The sequence below is a fragment of the Anopheles funestus genome, chromosome 3RL (genome assembly GCF_943734845.2).
Source record: "Anopheles funestus chromosome 3RL, idAnoFuneDA-416_04, whole genome shotgun sequence".
Taxonomy (NCBI): Eukaryota; Metazoa; Arthropoda; class Insecta; order Diptera; family Culicidae; genus Anopheles; species Anopheles funestus.
The window spans coordinates 53,229,318-53,245,866 of record NC_064599.1 but is presented as its reverse complement, the minus strand read 5'-3'; the positions used below and the strand labels follow the sequence as shown (position 1 = coordinate 53,245,866).

The window sequence follows — 16,549 nt, the reverse complement described above, 5'->3', positions numbered from 1 at the left end:
TTTCTTTACTGATTACTGATTACTGATTCTGATTAAACTTTATTAAAGCTATTCTCAACAAAATGAAGAAAAATATTCACTATTTTATCACATTGCATCACGGTGTTGTTTTTCCTTTTTCACGTTTTCATACTCTTCCTCCCGTACTTTCTCGATTTGAGCAAACTGAAATCCATCGATTATCACCAAGACGTTATCGTTTGATCGAAATAATCCAACAACGCCGTCTTTATCATCCTCATACCTACATCTTGTCGTTGTCCACGATGGACAATTGTCATCTGTGCAAAACACTCCTAAACGTGACGCTTTTAGTGTTATCGCTCGATACGACTACTAGCAGAGTGTCTTCACAACGGTGTCACATCATTTGACAGCCCATCGATTTACGGCTCGGCGGCAGGACTAGCATACTAATCATTTCCCTTCTTTTCACATAAATGCCCCGTAAGAAACAAACGCTTAGGTGTCTTTTTTTTTGTTCAAGGATTTATTATTAATGTACATTTGACCGGTACAGGTTGACTTCTGGAAGACAACTTCAGAAGGAAAATGTCTCGATTTGTCCTGTCACTTTCAGCCATGGGTTTTTACCAAAGTATGGAGAACGAATCAACATCCGCTGAACACAAACATTTTGTACTTACACATAATGCCTAAAGCATTGTTGTTTACATTTTCTTAACTGAATATTCTGGAAAAATTGAACAATCATAATTTAGTATTATCTTTTCCTAATGGAAAATTCCATTTCAAAATTGTAAATGTGAAATAGCTCGTGTCTCGTGCTGCTTTTGTTTCTACCCATCCTTACCATTTCAGCAAATAATGTTTGCATCGTCTGTTCTAACTGTGGTTTACTCGCCTAGAGCTAGTGTGTCTATTAGCATTCGTGTGTGAGGAGAATGTGCCCTGTCATAACATTCGTAGTTAATGCTGTGGAGCATATTCAGACGAATCACGAACCACTACCATTGTGCTACATTGCCTTTTCCTCTGCTCCCGCTGTCCGTTTCCATTAGTGTACCGTCTATTTTACTTATCTTTTCCAACTTTGGTCGAACGAACACAATTAAATATGAAAAGTTTCGCTTCAAACTCATTTGTTTGTCTGCTTCTTGCTGCAAGCAAGAAACTGTTCACTCGGCAGACTATGTGGAAAATGATGCCCTATTGTTTGGAAACCATGCCATGACGGCTTGATCGTATATATTTTTCCAGGATTGTTATTAAAACAGTTTCATGAAACGTGATAAAATACCTTTAAAAAAAACATCTTCCTGGGTAAAATCAATCTACAATTTCCTAATCAAAAACTCAATTTACGACACATCACCCACAAGCGACAAACCGATTGCAAAATCGTTATGCCCCGAAGGCTCTTGTGTTTGTGTTCTGTGAAGAAAATTCTGCGCTCTACGATAAACTTGGCGGAAAAATGAGACTTTCAGCAACGAGGGATTGTAAACACTCACCTAAGACCCTCCCTATCGTGGGACGCCGCTTCAGGGAAGGTATTACGTTACGGCCGAGTGACCCGTACTCCGAACTTGGGCATGTATTTAAGAAAACAAACATCTCTTACCGGCAGAAATGGAATCGAACCAAATCGGACCCCCGGACCCGGGTTAACACTGTCCCGAACAAAATCTCCGGTACACCTTGGTGTCCTTTAAGCTGTTTAGGGTTACGATCAAAACCCGACCCACGACGACTTTTTCATGGTCGAATAAATAATGTGCATTCGCTCTTTGTAATGTTTCCTGCCATTCCACCGGCAGCGTGTCCATCGTTTACGGTCCGGAACGCAAAACGGTACGATAAATCCACTTCACTCAACGACGGTATGTGGTAGCTGTGCTTTCGAGCTTTCCATCCCGAAAACGTGGGTCCCAAGTGTTTCGCTCGTCTGTGATCTGAATGGATGAAAATATTTTAGTACCTTCTTGTAGCGCGGGCATACAAAAAAAAAGAATGAATGGGATTTTTTTTGAAAGATTTCACTAATATCCCACAACAAAGTAAACGCCATTTTACGAATGGTACGAATGTAAGGTATATTTTTTTGTATGCTTACCCTTTCCACCATTGCTAAAAGGCTTTAATCATGACGTTCGTACTGTTTGTGTCATTTTGGGAAATTTAAAGCTAAAGAAAATTAAATTTTTTGCTGTTTTTGTGTTTGCAATATTCAAAATCATTAATATCAAACATTGATTGAAATGGGCACTATGTGATTGTGTTGTTAGAAATTGATAAAATTAAAAAATAACCTGATATAATTCTATGATCAAGTTGCACCAGGACTATATTTCTCGCAAGTTCAAGTTTAAGTTACACGTTTGCCACGTAAAGCTTAGTAAATTTCAAGAATTAATGTGTATGTGTGTAGGTTTTTCATTCGTTCGTGCGTTAAATGATATTTTTATAAATCTTAATTCTTTGTTATATTATTAGTGATTTGTTTTTCGTACAATACATGTGTATTCGTGATTTGTTTTGAGTCATCCATTTTTGCGATTTTCATCATAATCAAAACTCTAATTACATTCTCTCAATTACATTCTTCAACAAACTTTACTCTTCATTTTAAAGTTTTCATGTTTTTAGATTTTTTTTATTTTCTAAAGATGCCAAATAACTTAGATATTCTGAAGTGTTGCAAAATCGTCACCAATAAGTAGAATCCACCTTACCGCCTGTTTTGGTGTGAATTGCTTGAAATAATACAAAATGGCCGTACTGATCTTAAGTAATGGTATTTTGATTGTTTGTGGATGGTAAACGACATTCTGGCTAGAAAAAAATCATTTCATATCTAAAAACGGCCATGTTTCTTGGTTCCAAAGAAAAATAAAAATATTTCTTTTCACATCGTATCGCAATTTTAACATAAAAAAATCTAACCAAGAAATTGATCGCTGATGTTAATTTAAAGAATGTTCGCAAAACTAAGCACCGAAATAGAAATGTAAAGTACGTTATGGCCCGATCGTTCCAAAATAAACAATCGCAATTTGAACGAATGAATATGAGCTACATTCGATCTTTTTTTGCCTTATGCTGTCAATTTGTCAACAAGAGTTTCTTTAAATCATTCATTAAATGGTGAAAAAAGTAATTATTATTACCATTATTATTTTTATTATTACTACTATCATATTTTTCCATTGTCAACATGATATTTTAATGTTATCTTGATGAACAACTAGTCGTATTACTGTTCAAAACAAAGCCATTTCCAATTCATTACAAAGTAATAAATTAGTAACATAGGATGTATGGCTATTTTTAATGATTTTACAATAAGAATCATAGATATACGTTTTGGAACAAAATTAATAAAACTATGCTCAATAACCATGACACGCTATTAGAATTGCTGCGAACTTTGTTACACAATGTCCAAAGTTTATTCAAGGCCATTTTTGTATTGCTATTAAGCAGAAATAAATTTAAACCCATTTATGAATGATTATTGTGAACGATGGGTATCATCAATCATTTATTTCGTATCATAAAAATTTAAACGCAACGAAGCTTTGTTTGCTTATCCCATAGCAATAACAGCCTTTCGAAGGGTTGTTTTTTTTATATTTTACACAATGTAAGCTTTCAAAAACATGAGATCCTACATTAACATTTTTTTGTTGTATTCCATTAGGATTCATGAAATAGAGCCGAAATGGACCCGTAATAGCAAACGTTACTATTTGTTGATGCAAACAGAAACCCACAACGCATTAGAATGAATCTCCTAGCTTCCTTAAAATGAATGAAAACGAATTCTAGATGAGTTGTATGCAAATTAGAACGATAAGGATGGCTGGTCCGTTGTAACCGTTTTACTATTTTTGCTCAGTTTTTTGTGGTATTACGGTTACACAAAGATTCTAGCCTGATAAAAAAAAGGAAAAACGCGGGAAGAGGGAAGTTTTTTTAAAGAAGAGCTTATTTCATTATTCTTTCGTCTATCTTCTTGCTTTACTCCTTCACTTGCAAACTTTTCCATTTCTATAGAGAGGCTTTAGATTCGTTAGCGAAAGGCAAGCATGTTTTCTGTGTTCGTTCCTAATTGTCTCGCGTACGAAGTGGCTGTGCAATGAGTTGCAATGCTTTTGCTAGCAATTAATCTTTTTCTTTTTTTAGTTTTGTTGCTTTTGTTACAAAAGTGCAGCTAACGAAAGCGCGATTCGGAAGAAAAGAAATACAAATTCAAAAGCGGTAAACTGGGAACGAAACGTACCAACACAATAGCATGATTTATGCACCATTCGTCGTGGTAAAGAGTGCAAACGTTGCACCAAGCATCCAGGCAGAGGTTTATTATTCACCGCCATAGAAAGGCGGCCAAGACGTTCGAATGAAAGGTTGGATGGTTCTGTGCATCAACGCCTCCGGTTGACAGGATAATGGTTTCTGACTGAAGGTCAACTGTGCAAGAAGTTGCCAAGTTGTTTATCGCTTGCAATTTACTGCAGAATGAAACATTCACTTCTGCTGCATGAGTTAGTTTCTTTTATGTAACGATGTAACGATGACTTTTATGTTGTGGTCGAACCCAGAAATAAGCATGTGGTCTACTACCATTTGCTATAAAATTTAACTGAGTTAGTAGACTGATCATCTCGTACAAAATAAAGTTCTAGTTGAATAATTTTGGTGAAAACATTATAAAGAAATAATCATGTACCTTTTTCAATTCACTTGTAGTGCGACGGCTAATCCCTTCTTATGGAATTAAATGTAAAATCTACTTCGCAAGAAAACTTTTTCGCTAGAAAGAAGGAAAAGGAAAACATACAAATGAAATGCTCACAGCAGCGTCGTACGATTTCTTTGACCCGCAAGCATATTTGCCTTGCCGCTATAATCAGATGATGAGCTCATAAAACGAACGAAAACTTTGACTAGCAATCCTATCAGACAAGACTTCAGGGCAGGCAAGTTTCTACAATCAAAAATAATAATCATAATATCAACATTGCTAGGCAGATGTGGAGGAACATAAATAATTGCGATGATATTTAAAATTATGTAATGTTTATCATAAAAAATCTTTACCCCAAAAAATGATTTTGAAATTTTCTAATAATCTTTATTTTTTTTAATTGTTAAATCTCTTCAAAACTTTTACAGCATACATATTTTAATTAAAAAAGAAGCATAATTAAAAGTTAAATTAAAAGCTTTTTTTAAAGTCATTTCATGACTTCACCTTAAAAAACCGTTGGAAAAATAGCAGCACACAAAAAAGTATGCTTTCCTTCTATGGAATTACTCTCCAACGGTGTGCTGCTTCTCCTTAGCTCGCTTCATGAAGAGGTTGTGTGGTGAAGTAATTAAAATAATAATTAAAAGTCTTTCTGCTGAAACGACGGGTGGGTGGTTTAGAAAAGTAACAGTCACATGCATATTAAATTCATTAAACCTGTATCTTTAAATGCTTATTTTTAGCAACGAAAAAAAAAATATAAATAATACGTTAAATATCTGAAAGAATCCATGATTGAGACGTTCAATATTTAAGAGTTTTTTATGTAAACATTGGCAATGGTTAAGGATTTGTGGTGTGAAAAAATTTCTAAATTAAATTGCAAATTTAATTTCTTTCTACCCAAGAAAGTGGAACTGTTTCCTATTCGATAACACTTTTTACTGCAAAGTGTTGGCAACGGCAAACAGGCTTTGGGGATTTGAAATGTTAACGTTCGACGCACGTTCTCGTTAACCATTACCCTAATGTTGTTTAGAAAATTTATGAAATCCCCAAAAGCACTCTCTTCCTTACGGAGACCCATAATAACGCAACAGTATCCACAATTGAGGTAAAGGTAGAGAAGGAAATGGAAAAAGTTTTCCTTGTTCAAAGTATGAAAAAAAATCCAGAAAAGGCTCAAGGTTTTTCACCAATTTCGTGTCGCCAATGGCGGCAGAAGAATAGGCTTTATTTAGAATTTTAATTGAGTTTCGTACTACTAACGCTTGTTTCTAATAATCAAGCCAAAATTGGTAATTACATTACAATACAGGTTTGTAGTCAATTAAGTGTACTCTGCCAAAGCAAAAATAGGGAACTGTGCGTCGATTTATAAAAAAAGGAATTGTTTATGTTACAGTACAAAGTACCGCGAGTAGCAATTGCACTCTGGGGTAAGATAAGTTAAGGGAAGTTAATGTTCAAAAGCATCTATGTACCTCCTGGGGAAAACTCAGTTTAAACGCTGCACGTTTCCGGCAGCAGTATTTACAACAGATTGGCATCAGCGTAACGCGTTGCTCATGTACGTCATAACTTTAGCCGATAAGTGGCTCAATTATGATCCGTCAAAAGCAATGTCTAGTGCTGGTAGGTTTCAACATTGCCTTCGAGGTCCTGTACCATGATTGATGATGGTTAGAGTTTATGTTGCTTGGTTTCTTAACCCCACGCTTTTGATCAATCGGTTCCGTCAATTGCCCTTTGAATGTTTTATAAGCCATGAAGTAGCTTTACACGATTTAATACAGTTGTTTGATGATTTGTGATGTTTTGTTGTTTTGTTCAATGATTTTCATTGATCATTAATGTATAATTTATTCTTTTGATTTTGATTAAAACAAATCTTTTAAGAAAATTGTTTAAATGAATACTTTATGGATTATTTTCTTACTCTTATTTACAGGAAGTTATAAAAACAAGTCTTATTTTCAAAGTTTTCTCATCCGTCGATATTCACATACTTATTTTAAAGTCATTTCATTTTTTAAATCTTATTGTAATATTTTTTCTGCATTTTGTATTTGTATTTGATTTTGTCCGCTGTATGGGTTTTTCAAAGTAATCTACAAACTATATTTATAGACTAAAACTAGAAATGACCTAAGCTTATAATTACGCGAGAGTTAGGAAAGTAGGAGAATCGGAAAAGCTGAGACGAGCAGGAACGGAAGGAAAGCAGTGAAATCGAAGAGTAGTATACCTCGAAGAATAATAGAGGAAAGGAGAAGAGCGGAGAACACCTGCAGGAACATTCAAAGAGACGTGAGAAAGAAGTTAAGACGCATCTGATACACATAGAAGCGCCTTAGAAGATGGCCTGGGCACGGTCCCGTCGAATCTCCAACGATTCCAAATCAAACAGTTGGCACCGTATTTCATACGGTGGTTTTAATTGAGCGTGATTGAGACCCACGAAGTGGCGAAAATCCATCCTCGTGAAATACCTTGAGGTCTGCTCTAGTTTCATACTCCAGACCCATTCATAGTACAGTTACACGGCAGCTTATTCGAATAGTGTATGGTCTAATCAACAGCAAAGTGGTTTAAGGCAAGCCGGATCACTAATGTTGCTTGTAAGCCTTTCAAAACCATTGTTGGGAACCGTTGGCAGATAACAGTGAATTTGCAACCGCGGGTTACTCCGAAAGGCACGAAGAACATGAACACGACATTAGTGATGAGTAAATCAATAAATTTTACTGGAGTCGGATCGGTCCGACTCCACCGCCAGCTGGAGTCGGATTCGGAATGACTCCGTCGAATGTAAGCGGAAGAGAGAGTCGGACTCATCCGGACTCGATCGAACTTGGAGTCGACCGGACTCGCCGGAGTCAATTTTGATTTTTAGTCGGAGTCGGATCAATACACGCAATTGCATTGGATCCACGATCCCAATCCGAATTTCACATCACTACACGACATAACTGGACGGAATTCAAATAACAATTACAAAGAACAGGTTGACGTGCTTGAGAGAAGGAAATGATGGAACATTTACTGGCACATAAATCTAAGAAAATGACGGAAGGAATGAGAATGAGGGAGTGATATGAGATATATGTGACTGAGGAGATGAACAATCCTCATTTATCGGTGCAAAGATCTTAATATCATCCGGATATAGTAAATGTCCGGAAGTAGGAAGTACGTAGGTAACATCGTTTGAAAACAAAAGGAAAAGGAAAGCACTAAGGACAATACCTTGGGGGATCCTAAGTAAAAGAGGAGGACGTAATATCACCAATCTTGACTTTGTTTCGAAGTCCTACAAAATAAGATTGGAGTCATTGTACCCACTTCGTGGAAAACCCAAATATTTGTAATTTTCTAATAGTCAGTAGCACTTCATCAGAAAAATCAGTACAAACTGCATCGACCTGATGGAGTCTCCGGTCAATGCAATCAATCGTGGACGAAACAAAACTACAGTAAATTAGTAGCATTCATCCGTCCTGACATAAAACCATACTGATTGAGGCTAATGCAAGTTTCAAACGAAAAATATATGGAATAGAGGGCTAAAGTCTGAAACACGACCCCCCCCCCCACTCACGGGCACTCATTCTCGGTTGCGTGTTTTTTTAATTATGTTTCGAGACACCTGAGGGCATGGCCGTCGAAGAAGAAAATGTAGCAATTGGTGCCATCTATCGACCACAGGTCAAAGATTGGCGATCCGTTGGAGCTTTCGCGAATAGCTCCGGCCACAGACATGGTAGCGATTAGTGGTGCATGGACGAAATATAGCCACAAGTGCCATCTAGCCATGGCCAGAAGAAAGTTTGGCGATATCTTGGATACCGGCGGAGCTATGGGGCAAAGTTGGGCCAAAAATGAGGAAAATTTTACGGTTTCACAAACAGCGTATGGAACTTGGTTCCTCGATGAATAAATCACTTTTCACTATGCGAAAACCTCCTTACAATTTAATAGTAATTGTAAAAAAAATCAAATTCAGGCCACATTGCATAGTCTCCGAACCACCCTGTACGAAAAATTGACACGCAGATGAGTGACCGTGAGTGGGGGGGTCGTGTTTCAGACTTTAGCCGAATAGAGAGCTACGGACTCAAATACTATGATAATATATTGATGGAGGCGCCCAGTACTTGACTAAAGTAGGCAATCCTGTTGAAAACGCCCAAAACAATGCTACCTATGAGGTGTACAAATAAGTTTGTAACGTTTTACGATGATGTTCAATTACGACGACAGTTAATAGCTTAATTTATTTTTGTCTGTCGAACATTTTATTCAAATTTTGTTTTACAACTATGCATGAATTATGCAGTCTTAAAAATCCATAAATTATGCAGAAAATTTAAAACCTTGTATAATAAATAAAGAAAAATCTTTCCATCAATCCAATCATTGAAACCAAAGCTTTAAATTGGGGGTTGTCTCAATGGTTACATCATGAATGATATTGCATTCATGATAAAAATCATTTAAAAACATTCATACCATTTTATGCAGCCGCAATGACTTAAAAAAAAGCAGATTATGGACCTAACAGAACAGAGACAGAGATTTTTTTCTTTAAAGGTGTTCGCTACCCATTCCTGGAACAAAACTAATATTTAAAAAAAAACATCACATTGCTGGCCTATTTTTTGTTTTTGTATAGTGTTTTGAGCGTAAATTTGCAGCTAGTGGGATTCAATAGAATTCGTACAAATGCTTTCAAATTCTTGCTAAACATACACATGTTGTGAAGTTTACTTTTTCGTTAAGACTCGCGATCGTTTTTATACAAATATGGAAACTTACCTAAATTATGGACTAAAACAATTAGTTAGTTCGATAAATAATATAGAAATGCTAGTTTGAAAGTTTTATTATTGTCATTTTAACTTCATACAAAAAAATAGCAAAATGTTTCCATAACTGTGCTATTTTTGAATGTCTTCATTGCCCTCCGTGGATGTAATTGAAAATTAGTATTTAAATTATTATTATAAAATTTATTATACTATAAACATAAACACTTCCGTTTCTAACAATCAAGCAACGCAACAAATTAAAATAAATCGCTCCATGCACTTTGCCACGCTTGAATTCCATTTTAAATTGTCCTTTTTAATATGGTCGCGCTACGGTGTAATAAGTATCATTCAGAAATCGATTTCATCGGCTGTTATAAAAAGGCTATAAACACTCACCATTAACCACCATCCGAGTCTTGCTGACGTCAAATCACAAATCAAAGCAACTTAAATGGAGAGACCATTATTGTACGGCCCGTGCCCATTAAGCACTCGTCGTTCTACCGTAAAATAAGCTTCCGCATGCTCATTAACCCGAGTAAACAACGAAATCGGTCTACGGCAGTGAACGAAGAAACGTCCAATGGGAAGAGATTATGATTAGCTTCAGCAAGCGTTAAATCACAAACTAAGCATCCGGACGTCCTTTTTTGGCAAGCAAAACGTCTCTATTCTTCCACACTTTTGGCATCCGGAATTGGAAAATTTGTGACGCTGAAGATGATTAAGATACTCTTCCGAGGATGGCCTTCTCGCAGCGACCCGACGGTTTAGCCCAATGTTTGACAGTGCATGCGGAAGTTTATTACACCGTAATAAGGTATTGTGTGAGCACCACCACCACCACCGCCGTATGATGGAATTTAACAAGGGGGAGAGAAAAAAACAACCCTGCCAACAAGTTCCATACTCTTCCAAACAACCGTGACTGCGAGTCTCGCGAAACGGTCGTACAGTACACGTACACAAGTTGCTTTTCACTCCACAATTCGGCAAGCTTTTCCACGGAAATCAGACAATAATAGATTTTCCAGCTCTCTTTTGCGTGAGCCAGAGATGTTTCTTTATTTCCTCAGTTTTTTTTTCAGGGTTTGAGCACTTGGTGCTAGTGTCATGCCATTTTTCCCCAAGCAAGCAATTTTCCAATGTATCTTTTTTTTTCGTCCACCATACTCATCCACATTGTGGGAAAATATACACGGAACACACAAAAAAAGACGCTGGTTGCCTTTCAATGGAAATAAATAACGATTCATGTGTAGCTCATTCGTTAGAGTTTTCGCTGTGCCATTTTCACAGCCCCTTGTCTAACGTACTCAATCTTCTTATACGGTGTCGATCGTGCGACGGGTTCGTTTGGTTTTGCTTGTTCGAACCCATTGGTTCGGCTGAAGCCCGATGATTCGGTCGGCTGAAACTGATCCTAATGGGATGTAGTTGTGTAGAATCCGTTATTGGCCAACCTACTGTCGTTTTGCCGTGATTGAAATGTGGCTGTGGATTTGGTGTGGTGGTTGGAAAGCTAATGCGAAAAGTTGAACATTTCCGTACGGCGTGGCTCAGTGACCACCCAGTGGAAACATCCGCTGTGTGGTATATTTTGTGACGTAATCGGAGATTATAAGCACATATGAAAACAAAGCACTGTTTAATATTTGAGTTCAGATACGAATCGGAAAGCGCTTTGATCAATATTTGGCAATGGACTGTCCTTACAAAAGTTAGTGACGAATAATCGACGGTTGGTTAGGTTGGATGAGTTATAAACCATCGGTGATTAACTGTGTTGGGATATACTTGTAACGCTTCATGGCCCAATTTGTCAACTTCATACAGAAGATTTTGCTCGGAAGCTGCACTCTGTGGTGTTATAGACAAAGTTTTTGTAAAGGTTTTCTTCAAAATTGCATTAACCCTTTCAATTGGCTGTGGATAAATTGGGGTGCGTGTCCAATAATTCAATCTTTGCATTTTTATTTGATGCCATCAGCTTACGTTTTACGCTAAGTAGTTTAATGAACGAATATTTCAGGTATACTTCAGCACATTATTTTAATAGTTTACGATCTTCATTGGTAGCTAGGTGTTCTTAGCTGACGAAAAGATTACCCAAATATTTGCAGCTAACAGCAACAGAGTGTTTTTGGAGCAAAATATTAAAGAGAAACTTTAAAGCTTAAAGCTAAAGGTTGTGTTATAATATATCCTCAAACTCCTTTTATTCCGAAAACAATGAACTGCAAATGTTTAAAATATCTTGGATGAATTATATCTTTCAAACCATCATAGTAGATTTATGCGCTTTTATGTAAAATATATGATAATTTCTAAATAAGAAAAAAATAAAAGCATAAGAAAAAAATATTACGAACAAGTTAATAAGTGTTATTGAATTAAATTTTAAATTTATTTGAAAAATAATGATTAAATTTATTTTTTTAATAATTCAAAATATATGACTCAATTAGAAAAAGTAATAAAATGCAGAAAAATTGTTTAAATTAAATACATTAAGTAAAAAATACACACTAACATAAAAAATAGTAAATAAATGAATAAATAAATAGCAATAACACAATAAGTCTAAACAATTTAAAACAAGCTAATGTATGCAGAAACTTAAATTTTAAAAGATAACAAATGTAAATCCTCATCAACAGGGCCAGGCCGTTCTATCTGAATAGAACATTGAACATATCTGAATTTACATTGAAAGCAAATTTAATTAAAGTGCTAGATTATGTGGCTGAGAAGATGTATCGCACATAATAGTATAACAATAAAAAAGTGAGCAAACTACTTCATCTCCTTATTGCTCAAACTTTGCTGAAACAAATGTTAAAGTTCTTATGAATATTTATTTTCGGCTATAAATATTAATATATTTATATTATATAATCCTTGCATGAAAAGAACTTACAAATATGCATTAATATTGTTTTGCCAAAGGGTCCTTTATCAAGAACTTAATTAAATAAACCACACAATAAAATGGGGAAAATGTCTCATACATTTAAAATTAGAATAAAGCCCTTTTACCACATTTACCACATTCGGCCAAAAAAAAAGGATAGTTGCTCCCTTGCCATCGGAAACTGTATACCTGTTTGTGAAAGGTATTGAATTTCAATCACGTTGAAAACGAAATGCCAACTCCACCACGTTCTTCTTCTGGCACGTGGTCTTCAATCAATGAAGTGCATAAAGTGGTACCTCGGTAGGAATTTCCATTGCTGCATGTTTGCGGTCACGTTGCCCGTAGATGTACATATTTTGCTTCCATTTCGAATTCCTCATTATATCTCCTACAGTTTGTATCCATGATCCATCGCACAGTATGAAACTCCATTACGGTATACTGTTGGTCCAGGGCTGGTAACGTTAATACCCAGGGATGATGATTGGTTTTAGGGCATGGATAATAAATTAACATTCACGCAAGCTCCTCAAATAAAATTCTCGTTGTAAGCGTTTGGGATTCGTTCTGCTCTTCCCGTTCAATCCTCTCGCAGAAGAACTCCGCTCCACTTTGTGGTCTTGCGGGCACGTTTTATTAATGTTGAATCACCCAAAAATCGAACCCAGCTCCGGGCACCCGGTTAGGGCAAGCAACCCTAACCGGCGGAAATTATAAAGCAGACAGAAAGGGAGCACATTTCGCGTGACAGCAGCCGGATATTCATAATTTATGATCAAAAGCTTTAGGCTTTGCTCCCTGTTAACGCTCGTCATCGATGGTGGGTCGTAGAAAAATCATCCGAGAAAGCTTAGGAGGGTTGTTGCTTTTTTTTCTTACTGACCCTTTCCATCTCTCTTTGTTTCTCTTCTTCATTGTCGTTCTCTATTTATCGCTATAATACTTGCCCGATGGGAACTTTATATCCGACCCGGTGATGAACGGTTTTAATATAGTGTGTGGCTTTCTTCTATTAATTTCCATAGGCAACCCTCGGAACAAAACCGCACTGAAGCCGGGTCATTCGTTGATGGACTGGATCCGGCTGGGCAACTCGGGCACCGATCTGTCCGGCACCGGGGGTCGTGTTGTACCGGTCAGCCATACCGAACTCGCCAAGCATGATCGGCCTGAAGACGCCTGGATGGCTATCCGGGGGAAGGTGTACAACGTGACGCGATACATGAACTTTCATCCCGGAGGTAAGAAGACGCTCGTTTTCCGGTCCACTTGAGGTGGGGGAGGGGGAAAGATTGCCAGGATGCTGTCGTTGCGTACGCTTATCGGGTATGTGGCGGAAGCTATTAATAAAAATATCCTCAACATAAGATAAACATCGCAATTTGCCTGTGGTGGGAAGATTGTAAAATGTATGGCATTATTTAGCAAGTGGCAAGTAGAGAACGTAAAATCGAAACAAATTAACAATACAATGTATCAAGCTGATTAAAGTGCCACTTCGATAGAAGCAGTCCAAAAGACTGATCATGACGGCGAATATTTTAAATTCCCTTCAATTTACTTCCCATATCTGTCCTATCAATTCACTCCACAAATAACTTCATATCACCGAAATTCACGAATGGTTCATCATTGCCTATATGATGGGCTAGTTGCACTAATCAAGCAATATTTGCCAAGTGATGATATTTTTGCATACAAATAACCGTTCGAATACGAATCGAAGCCTCTAGAGTTCCAACGTTAGTTTTGTTTTTGGGTTTTTAAGAATAAAGATATTGTAACTCTTGCAACTAGGGGTTTTGCTTATTAAATCTTTTGGGAAGATTCATTCATATGAATCTTTAGTGAAGAATCTTACAAATCATAAGCCGACTCCCAAAATCTTATTCAATTTTCATAACTTCAGATAAATCCTCAAAGATTTATTAATCTTTGCTTCGCTGCTGACACAATTAAATTAAAAGGGTTGACTGGGAGGGGAAAGGGGATGGGGAGGGTGGACTTATTCCAAAAAGGTGGACAAAAGGGCGGAATCATAATTCAACGAGGATTCATGAATCTTCAGACTAGAGATTTAAAGTCATTTATTCAGTTCAAAGATTCGTTCAGTTTCATGAATCTGAATCAGATTCATCCAACATTAGTCTGATTGTTTTAAAATATGATAAAAATTAGATGATAGTTGGTGCTTTTTAAATATCATATCATAACATTCATATGTTACGATAGACCCTTTTTCGCTATGTTTTATTTTTGCAGCTTTCCAATACATTATTACCATATAAATCACTGTTTGATAACATTGGCTGAATGTGATTCAGATTCACAAAATCTAAATTAATCTCTGTGAAGATTCATGTATCTCGGAAGGCTGACTGTACATAGAATATTTCATATGTATGTAGGAATAAAGGTTGGGTGTTTAGCTCTTTATTTCGAGTTCATGATTTAGCTTTCGATTGCTATGTCTTGGTGCTTAAATCCGACTGTTCTCGCGCACCTTCTTAGATGAAATGATGAAGAAATAACAAAAAAAATCACATATCTAGTCCTGAATCTTGAGGATCATGATTCGCATGGCTCTTCATTGAAAATTCATATAAATTACTCCTTTCAAACAATTTAATGAACTCACCGAAACAGTCTAAATGTACATAACATGACAAAATATGTCCATTTTGACTCGTTCGTTCGAAGTGGTAAAAACTAAATTAATTCCAGGAATCCAGGAACGCGATATCATATTTTTGTTTATAATATTGTTGTTGGAACTATTTTACATCAAGAATTTAAGAAGTGTTTATATAAAAAATTTAAAATAGATTACAAAAAGATAAATTAAAGACAAAACAGCGAAACTGACAAATTCTACTCTGCCTTATGACGATTTGCACTATGCAATCTTCACCAAGGTTACTAATTAGATCGTTTTCCCTCTTTTAAGGTGCCGAAGAGCTGATGCGAGGAGCCGGCAAGGATGCGACGCGACTGTTCGAGGAGGTACACGCTTGGGTGAACTACGAATCCCTGCTAGCGAAGTGCTACATCGGTCCGCTCCGTAATACAGTTACCATCAATCTAGCCGACAGCACTAATCCGAACAGTAAGCTCCCACCGCCACCACCGTCGTGGACTGCGAAAGCTTCCAAGTCTGGGCCCTCCTCGAACGTTACGGCCACCACTACCATCACCTCGCCCACACCATCCGGCAAGGATACGCTTGATACTGCCCCAATATCACCGCCACCCTTATCGATCGTCAGCTCGGCCAGTGACGATTCGCTTAAGCTGTCCGTACCGATCGTGCCACGTTTTGACTGGATACAGAAAACGTCCGAACTGACGCTTATCTTCTACACCCGTTCGCTTGCCAATCCGGGCATAATGGTGGAGTGTGTGGACCATCTCGAGGTGACAGTTAACATTTTGGTCGAATCGAGCGTACAGCATCGGTACCGTTTCCATCTAGCCAACAACGTACGGTGGCCCTGCACTGCCCGCACATCGCTCGAGTCGGGCAAAGTAGAGCTAATATTTAACAAACTTTGTCCCGCGCTTTGGACCAGCTACGGTATGATGACGTACGAGCGGCGTGAAAATTGTGAACTGCAACTGCACGAATACGATGTGGCGACGCGGATTGAAATTACGCACGATTCGTGCGCTTTATTGTTGCGTCCGAAAAACAACAGCTTACTGCAAGTTACACCGGTTGGCTATCACGTATCCGTTTCCGCTTCTATCGAGGGTGAATACGTGTCGCGAAGTTACACACCCGTTCCGGCCAGCTGCGTCGGTACGGATTGTCCGGGAACGTTTATACCGCTGCTTGTAAAATCCTACCCGGACGGATGTTTATCGAAGCATCTTACACGGCCGGTACCGCTCGGTACATCGCTGCAGGTGTCCCAACCGAGTGGAAACTTCCTGCTAAGCAAATTGCGACATCACAATCGATTTGCGCTGCTGGCTGCCGGCAGTGGACTGACCCCAATGCTCGCCTTACTGCACTATCTGCTCGAACGGAACAGCAATCGGATGTAAGTCGACGAAAATCTACCAAAAAACAAAAAGATTACTATTGTAAGCTCACTTTCTCTC

At 37.6% G+C, this 16,549-nt stretch overlaps 1 protein-coding gene across 3 annotated transcripts in view; it reads left to right on the top strand.

The window, feature by feature from the left end:
• Window positions 1–16,549, top strand: part of LOC125769855 (cytochrome b5 reductase 4) — a 47,440-nt gene that overhangs the window by 24,140 nt on the left and 6,751 nt on the right. For all 3 annotated transcript variants that reach the window (XM_049438792.1, XM_049438791.1, XM_049438790.1), the window contains exons 3-4: window positions 13,471–13,686; window positions 15,393–16,488. In XM_049438792.1, coding sequence (XP_049294749.1) covers window positions 13,471–13,686; window positions 15,393–16,488 — 1,312 coding nt within the window. The remainder of the gene's footprint in view (window positions 1–13,470; window positions 13,687–15,392; window positions 16,489–16,549) is intronic.